General features: G+C 37.6%; 1 protein-coding gene across 1 annotated transcript; it reads left to right on the top strand.

Annotated features, from left to right (window-relative positions):
- Nucleotides 1-1,439: 1,439 nt before the first annotated feature.
- LOC109245050 lies at nt 1,440-7,154 on the top strand (the record flags this gene model as incomplete). The annotated part of the gene is made up of 17 exons (XM_019412234.1): nt 1,440-1,490; nt 1,592-1,651; nt 1,802-1,880; nt 2,494-2,641; nt 2,930-3,053; nt 3,144-3,324; nt 3,903-3,931; nt 4,075-4,223; nt 4,664-4,766; nt 5,066-5,161; nt 5,233-5,288; nt 5,370-5,493; nt 5,868-5,930; nt 6,209-6,268; nt 6,351-6,512; nt 6,586-6,659; nt 6,911-7,154. Coding segments are annotated over 17 exons (1,788 nt in total), but the record flags the coding sequence as incomplete, so codon positions are not given.
- Between the last annotated feature and the right edge of the window lie 2,518 nt (nt 7,155-9,672).

Raw genomic sequence — 9,672 nt, 5'->3', positions numbered from 1 at the left:
ATGCATAAGAGCAATTTATATATATACATACACATATGGTTTACAAGAAATTGCCCTAAATAAAAAAAATTAAAAAAAAAGCCCGGAAATAAAAAAAGCCCGTTAGGCCCGCTAAGCCCACGAGCCCGGCCCATTTAGCCCAGGACCATATGGGCTTAGGCCCGTCATGGGCTGGTCCTACCCGTTGAGCCCACGAAGCCCGGGACCGCGAAGCCCGGGACCGCCAGAGCCCGGGACCGCTAAGCCCATGCCCGTTTAGCCCGGCCCGTTTAGCCCATTTATGCCCGGGCCCGGGCCCACATACAGCCTTAGTCTAGGTATACACTAAAGTTTGACGGTTCAAAGATATCAAATCTATCGATTGACCGAGTATATCCGACATATGTTCACTACGGAAAGTTCAAAGGGAAACCTACTTATCCAGATGCGATTAATCCTTACTTGCAAATCACACAGCTTTCATCTATGATCATTCTTGTTACAGCCATTCCCATTCATGTGGGGGATTGTTGGACTTTAAAGGCATTGGGCTTCAAAGACTTTAAGCATTGGGCTTTAAAGTCTAAGAGTGTGAATTGGAAATGGTGGAAAATTAAATGGAGGGAAATGAAAATTTGAATAAAGTGAGCTTTTGACTTGCACTTTGTCGCTCATTGGTGAGGGACAACTACATTTGTGTGCTTATATATATAATCACTTCTTAAAGCTCTTAAAAGGAGTTGAAGAGAATGAACCCTCACGCCGTCGTCGCTCGGCTCGGCTTCGGCTTGGATTTGATTGGATTTGGATTTGGAAAATGATATATCGATAAGATTATTTTTGGACAAAATTTATTTAATTAATTATTTAATAATTAATTAAATGCCAGATCACTGCTGAAGATTCAGAAGGATAGTCTGGCCGCGGTCCTGGCGTAACCGCGGTAGGACCGTGCCAGAACACTGCTGCAGATTCAGAAGGCTAGTTTGGCCGCGGTCCTGGCGTAACCGCAGTAGGACCGCGGCAGGACGCCTAAACTTCTGAACAGACACCTTTTCCGGAACAAACATCACACCTCTTCCAATAATTGCCTATAAATTCTGAGGCATGGCTTCGTTTTTAACAGACCAAAAACATTACAGAACTTCCTTCTTTCTGAAAATACTGCATTCTAATTCGCAGTCTCTCTCTCTCAAATTCGTAAGTGTGATTTTGCTCCGTTCTTTGAGTTCGTTGATATCCTGCAGTTTGTATTGCCACTGTTGCAGGAAGGTTTATTCCGTTTCATTCTGGGAGGATTTAATCCATTACCTTGGCAACTTGTGAGTGGTTAAAATTCCTTAAGGACGCACAATCAAATTGTGGACTCGGAATATTTTTTATTCTTTACTGTTTTTCAGTTTCTTTTATTCTTCTAACAGTTTTCTGATTTTGTGTTTTAACACAGTAGCGGATAACACTTTTCTGCTTATTCCATTCTTTCATACTTCCGCGACCACCATCTTCTGCAGGTTTCGTTTCTCTTATCTACTGTTCAATTAGCGTACTTTGTGTGTAGGTTATCATTTTATTGTCTTTGTGCTTAAGGGTGATTTTGTTTCTTTCTTTACAGCTCTTTGGTCTCCCTCAATTGCTCACTGTAAGATGGAAATCATATGCATATGTAAACAAGGTGATTTTCTTAATTCATTGATACCTCAAAGTTTTTACTATTTTTCTGAGGAAAACTTCAGGCAATTACCAATATTCACTTTCTTGCATGATTTGTTATATTAAGCATATATCATCCTTGAGAATGATTTCACGGGGCCACTGGATTCAGGTTAAGGAGGATCTGGAGAAGAGAGGCTGCCAAGTAAGAACTGGTTGTGAAGTAAATTCTGTATCGACAAATGAAGAAGGTCTAGCTTGATTTTATTTATGGCTTCTCGCAAGAGTTCGTTGTGCTGTTTCTTTTATCTTAATAGTAGATATGCATATATCTGTTGGGAAAATGGATTGGCTATTACCTGAGGGCAATTTAATTAATTGGAAAAACACCATCACTTTATGTTTTTAAAAATGGTCCTTTGTAAATGCAAAACCAGAAATGAGGAAGATAGGGTTTTCATTGATATCCATTAGTGTAACAATAGTGTCTAGGCTAGCTTGTACACACCTTAACTATTTCATCGGGCGACTGTTACCTCCCATCAGCACAGCCACTGGTAGCAGGTTACTCTTCCGCCAAGGCTTAGGCAAGTGAGCAGATTCGAAAGACGTTAGTGGATCTCACTGAAGATCAAAAACCATGGTGTTGACTAAATTATCTTGGCCTCTAGCTTGTTGATTTGTATAAGAACATGTGTTTTTTTAGTTTATATTCATTTTATGATATCGTTTCAAGTGATAGTGGTGTAGACAGAGCTAATTTGGTGCTTATCCAAGGAAAAACTTCAAATAGCTGCATTGTGTTACCATCACATAGCTACGAACTACTCATGATTCTAACTGTAAAAGAAAGAGTCCGTGCAGGTTGTACCATAGCTTGCAATGATGGTGCCAAAGAAGTATATGATGGATGCGTAATGGCTGGACATGCTCCAGATACTCTGAAAATGTTAGGCAAAGAGGCAACATATGATGAAACAAGAATTCTGGGTGCTTTCCAGTATATCTATAGGTACCTTCGGCTACTTCACAGTATAGAGCTCCTCTAAGTAAAGGTAATAAATGTATAGCCATGTTCCTATTTGTATTTTCTGTTACCAGAGGAGCTCTATTTTGTGCTTTAGTGAAGTTAATTTAAAATTCATGTTTTAATGGTGGCTGGTTGTAGTCAATGTAACAGCTACAACCTGCTACATTTCTGAGCTAATATGAAAATCGTACTGGAGACCAATTCGATTGGACCATAGTCTTAATAAGATTTATGATGTTGCAAAAATCGTGTTTTCTTCCTCTACGACAGTGATATTTTCCTTCACCGTGACAAAACATACCTGCCTCGTGACCCGGCAACATGGAGTGCTTTGAACTTTCTTGGAATCATGAATACTAGAGGATGCATGACATATTGGCTAAATATAATCCAGGTGTGTAGAAAGTAGTAGATAATGTTCTTCAGTCGGGAGTCTTTTCTCTTGTAACTATCCTCTTGTTTTATGAGCTGTCTAAATTTACAGAATCTTGGTGACTCAAAGTTGCCTTATCTCGTAACCATCAATCCTCCTCACACACCAGAGAATACGTTGCTTAAGTGGACAACAAGCCACCCAATCCCCTCAGTTGCTGCATCAAAAGCTTCATGTGAGCTAGACCAAATACAAGGAAAGAGAGGAATATGGTTTTGTGGAGCATATCAAGGTATGAATCTCCTTTTATGCAGAGTACTGAGAGTTGCTTCAAGATGGAAATTCCTTTGTAACCTTCTTTCTTGCCTAGTATTGAGTGTGCGAACAAAGTCCCACATTGGTAGCTGAAAAGAAAAGAAAGTGACATATAAGTTGTAGGGATACTCTTAATGGTGTGAGACCTTTTGGAGAAAACTGCGCGGGCTTGGCCCAAGGCAGACTCCAGAGTTTTTATAGTTCTCTCCTGAATCTTCACGTATAAAATGAATCCGATACTATTTAGGTGAAATAGCCTTAAGTCATTGGTATTGAGGGGACTAAACCAGCAGCCAAGCTGTCTTTGCAAAGAGAGATCATTCACTTTTTGTTTTTCTTTCCATTTCAACTTGATGCCAGAGAGCGAGCAGAAGAACCTAGTGCCTTGGTTTACGCACTGCTTTTTTTTTTCCACATAAGGTTAAAGAAAAACTACTGCTAACGCTTGTAGCTTGAGTTGTTCCGACTTTAGTCTTTCCTTCCCTTTACTGCAGACTTTATTTTCCGCTTTGAGTTTCACTGCTTATTGATGTATATTTATTGCGATACTTTCAGGCTATGGCTTCCATGAGGATGGACTAAAGGTAGTACTAACTCTGCTAATAACAAGTTCAGCAGATTTTAACTTGAACTATTACCTTACTCTGACAGCAATTTGGAGTCTTTTCTAGCTTTTGTTGTCCCTTTGATGTCATGTCGATGATTATCTACGTTTTCTCCTCCTCAGGCAGGTGTGGCTGCTGCAGATGGTGTTCTTAGAAGGAATTGTAGTATTCTGCACAACGCCAAGCACATGGTACCAACCTGGCCTGAAACAGGAGCACGCCTCATCGTTACTAGATTTCTCAAAAGTTTCATTGAAACAGGATGCATAATGTGAGTGATAATAGTTTCACCTTGTATTGCTTTAGTCCCAAAATAGAATAGTGGAAGATACATATCTAACAACTTGTTTATTTCCCTCTATCCTATTTCTTGTTTTATCACATTTGTGATCTTTGCTATTTGAATGGTAGCATTGTAGCAAGATGCAGAACGACTATTTTATTGAGAAAATGCACTTCTTTTATTCAAATCGATTTACTTAAAGCTCATATACAAGTCAAAAAGCATGTTGCGCAAAAAAAAAAAAATCATGTGTGAATCGCGATTTATTGTACTTTTTGTTTTGTATTATTCCTTCAATAATACATAGCCTCAGAATATTCTGAATTATTCATGCTGGAAATGTTAGAATATTACTCGCGCATATTTGAGTTTCTTTTTTCTAATATTTAAAGATATTGGATAGTAACTTTATATTTTTCGATGCACAGCTTGTTGGAAGATGGAGGTACAATTTTCACCTTCCAAGGAACAGACAGGAAATGCTCTCTCAAAGTTTCTCTTAGAGTTCATAGTACACAGTTTTACTGGAAGGTAACTTGAAATTTTCTTTTGCCCCCTACAAGTAGGGCAGCCCGATGCACTAAGCTCCCGCTATGCACGGTGTCCGGGGAAGATGAGGACCACAAGGGTTTATTGTACACAGCCTTACCCTGCATTTCTGCAAAAGGTTGTTTCCACGGCTCGTACCCGTGACCTCCTGGTCACATGGCAGCATTACGCCAAGGCTCCCCTTCCTGCCCCCTTACAAGTAATTGAGCGATAAAGCCAAAAAGAAAAATTAAAAGTTTCCCAATTTAGACCAATTATGTGATATAGATAGTCTATTGCAGGTTGCAACTCAAGGTGACTTAGGCCTTGCTGATGCTTTTATTCATGGGGATTTCTCTTTTGTTGACAAGAATGAAGGTCTTCTTAATCTTTTCATGGTAAGAAAATGACTCAACATCTTTGTAAATAGCTATTGGTTTGTACTTAACTTCCTGAAATTCTTTTTCAGATATTTGTTGCCAACAGAGATTTGAAAGCATCAGTCACAAGGTCTAGTAAGAAAAGGTAAGTAGTTTATTGAAATTGAAATCAGGAAATTGCAACTTATGTTCATATGTTAAAAAAATTCATTACTTTGTTCTCCAGTGGCTGGTGGACACCACTGCTTTCTACAGCAGCATTATCATCTGCAAAATATTTCATTCAACATGTTTCAAATCAAAACACCCTGACAAAGGCTCGACGGAATATCTCTCGTCATTATGACCTGGTAATTAGATAACTTGCATCTTATATCACTCAAAGTATGTAACAGATGTCAAGGATCACTATTGAAAATTCAGAGGCAGAGCCAGAATTTCAAGCTTATGGGTTCGGGATTTTAATCGCCTTAAGTTACTGGGTTCTAAATTAATAATTTATGCATATTAAATGAATTTTACAAATACAGGGTTCGAACCAATGCTACTGGGTTTCGCCGAACCCGCTCTCGGCACTCTCGCCCCAGATTGAAATAGAAGTTACTTAATCCTGTGTATATTTTTTCTTGTATAGATTAATCTCTTCCTTCTGTTTTCATGTAATTTTCTTGTTTAAAATAGGCTGCTAGATTGATGAGCATTGTGTTGTTAATTTTTTGTTCAGAGTAATGAACTCTTCTCACTCTTTCTGGATGAGACAATGACATACTCATGTGCAATATTCAAGGTTAGCTCTCAAATTTTTAAATGCTTGTCATTCCCCATAATGTTAAACTACATTCCTGTTCTTTATAATCTCATCCCCTATTTCGTTACTGCTTCTCTTTACATGCTTTTTTTGAGCCGAGGGTCTATCGAAAACAGCCTCTTTACCTTCACAAGGTAGGGGTAAGATCTCCGTACACACTACCCTCCCTAGACCCCATCTGCGGGACCGCACTGGGTTCGTTGTTGTTGTATAATCTCAATCCATGGTGATTTAGTTTTCTTTCTTACTTTTTATAGAGTGAGAATGAAGATCTGAAAGTTGCACAACTTAGAAAGATTTCTCTTCTCATTAAAAAGGTAAGTCATCAAGTAAGTAAAAATCACACCCCTCTCGACATAAATTTCAGTCCTAATTTGATTCTGCTTCTATTTTATTTAGGCTAAAATTAGCAAGGAACATCACATTTTAGAGATTGGATTTGGTTGGGGAAGTTTGGCTGTGGAAGTTGTCAAGCAAACAGGATGTAAATATACTGGTGTAACTCTCTCCGAGCAGCAACTAAAGTATGCACAATCAATAGTTCAACAAGCAGGCCTTCAGGTGTAGTACTAACAATGTCTATTGTAAAGCTAGGGTTATCTACAATATTCAATTCAATGTAACTTTTTTACAGGATCAAATAACATTTCTCCTATGTGACTATCGCCAAATGCCAAATAACTACAAATATGACAGGATTATATCATGGTGAGGTTTTATCTGTCTCGTCTGGATATATTGTATCACTCATTACATGTCGAGCCTATGCTTCTTTTCATCTACTCTCTATTCGAGGGTCTATCAGAAACAGCCCATCTGCCCTTCTAGGGTAGGGGTAAGGTCTACGTACACATTACTCTCCTCAGACCCCACTTGTGGGAACTCAGTGGGTTTGTTGTTGTTGTTGTACTCATTACATGTCGAGCAAGTGTTAAAATTGTACTAATGATCATTTTCAGTGGGATGTTAGAACATGTTGGTCATGATTTCATAGGGGAATTCTTTTCTTGCTGTGAATCTGCACTGGCAGAAAATGGGCTTCTGGTTGTACAGGTAATGAACACATTCCACTTTGTTCACTTTTCCCTTCAAATTTTTAGGCTGATTTTCAAAGTGTTGGCTTTCCTTAGTTCATTTCAATACCAAACGAGAGATACGAAAAATACAGGCAGAGCTCAGACTTCATAAAAGAGTATATATTCCAAAAATTCTGTATTTTAATCCAAGATTACAGAATATTATACAAAACATTCACGTTTTTAACATAGAATAATTATCCGAAACATGTATCAATGAGTAACACGTTTTAATATTACTTTATGCATGCTGTATTACATTATCTAGTTAGATGTAAGACGGCGTCTGATACCAATTGATAGAACATGCACAGCGGAAGCAAGCATACAATCTAGGCATCAATTACATGTAAACTAGACAACGTAATAATAACGAGATCAGGAACACTAACCTTTTGAAATGATTGCACAAATTCTCCAAGCAGCAAGAATCCAGGGCTGTAGTCTTCTACTATATGCCTAGTAAAACCTTGAATACTTTTGCTTTTGGGTGGGCAAGAACAATACAACTCTAGGGTTAGTCACACCGGAGAAACCTGTCTCTCTTTTCTTATTAAATACACGAATTTTAAGCCCTAAAATAGGCTTAAAATCGTGTAAGACTAGGATTCCATAAGTAGAATCCTACTCTAACTCAAAATAGTAACTTTTCTCCCAAGCTACTTTTTACCCAAGTCTGTCCAGATTTTTACTAGGTAGCAGGGACCACAGAAACAATAAGAGGCTACCAATTACAGTATTAATTCTAAATTAGCATGAATTAATTCTTACTATAATTAATTGCAATTTATTCCACTAAAAAACTGCAATTGAACTCCTCAATATGAATTTCGTAAATTCACTAACACTTATTTTAACTCCCCGTGTTAAGATTTCAAATACCAGTTAATTAAATTAAATCACTGATAATTTAATTCAATTAACTAATTAAATCCTTTATAATTCCGCTTAAACCATCTCATGTGACGGATACAAAATCAACCGGTCGGGTTTTCACATGAAAACTTATAAGCTTATATAAAGGGGTATTATCAAACCCAAAAACCAAGTCATGGATTCTATCAACTAATTATTATTCACAAATGTTATTTGTTATTGTCCAATTTATTAGGCATATACTAACTCTAAATAGAGTCGTACCTTTTGATAAATCAAAACAATAAACAAAGTACATTGATCATAATAATTATATCAAGATTATGAGTAAAAGCTCATTTAATGAATTAGAGAAAGTGTTTTATATGTATTCAGTACAAAAATACCTTTTCTCTACTTGGTCCGTTCAATATACACTGAGTATACTAGCACAAGAAGTTGGAGTATACTTACTCCCATAATCAAGACAAATTATACAATAATCTTGTGCTACAATCATCAAGATATTTTGTCCGATAATATCTTCGATTGTGAGCATAGTTTATTAATTATGAGAACCAACAATTTAATCTTCTGTGTATGAGCTAAGACTCCATACACTAAATTGTCTACTACATAATCAAAAGGACACACATGTTACAAATGATCTATTTAAAATAGTGCTTTATTGAATTGAATAAATTAAATAAACAATTATTTCATAAAGAACAAAATATAATACTATGTCTAAACCGCATGGTTAATAGTATATCCCAACAATCTCCCACTTAGACTCATAACCATGCGTCTAATATTTTAACACTCATTCCTTTACTGAATTCAACATGCTCACATTGTTTCCTATGAGCAAAATATCATCTACGTACAAGACCAAAAATGTAACTTTATCTCCACTCCACTTCTTATAGACACAAGACTCATTTTCACATTGATCAAAACCGAATGTCTTAATCGATGCGTCAAAACAAGTGTTCCATGCCCTAGAAGCTTGTTTCAATCCATAAATGGATTTCTTTAATTTACACAATATGTGCTCATTTCCACTTTTTATGAAACCAACTGGTTGTGCTATATAGATGCACTCATCAATACTTCCATTTAGAAAAGCGGTCTTGACATCCATTTGCCAGATCTCATAATCGTAATGAGCCGCAATGGATAAGAGAATCCTTATGGATTTAAGCATGGCTACTGGCGAAAAGGTTTCCTCATAATCGATCCCTTCTTTTTTTAGTAAACCCTTTTGCGACAAGCCTAGCTTTAGAAGTTTGCACTTTTCCATCCATTCCTCTCTTTTTCTTATAGATCCATCTACAACCTATGGGTTTGACTCCAGTAGGTGGTTCTACAAGATCCCAGACTTGATTTGAGTACATGGACTCCATTTCAGATTTCATAGCATCAACCCATTTATCAGCATCTGTATCATGTAGTGCTTCGTCGTAATTAATAGGTTATGTATTAGGCTCTTCAGGGATTCTATCATAAGATTCTCCCAAGAGCGCAAACCGGAGAGGTTTTCTAATAATTCTCCCACTACGACTAGTCACTACAGGTGGAGGCTGATTTTGTTGTTGAATGACATCACCACTTCCTTGAACTGAAGCCTCAATGTTATTTTCCACACCAAGCGGTGCTAGGATATCATTGACTTCTTCCTGGATTGCAGAATCCCTCCCAGATTGGCTCTCAGAATCAGAGGCGCTGTTCTGCCGCGGTCCTACCACGGTTATGCCAGGACCGCGGTCAGAAGGCCCTGCAGAATCAGG

Source organism: Nicotiana attenuata, unplaced genomic scaffold (genome assembly GCF_001879085.1).
Source record: "Nicotiana attenuata strain UT unplaced genomic scaffold, NIATTr2, whole genome shotgun sequence".
In the NCBI taxonomy this organism is placed as follows: Eukaryota; Viridiplantae; Streptophyta; class Magnoliopsida; order Solanales; family Solanaceae; genus Nicotiana; species Nicotiana attenuata.
Note: the sequence above shows the minus strand (reverse complement) of the source record. Positions and strands in the feature narration are given on the sequence as shown.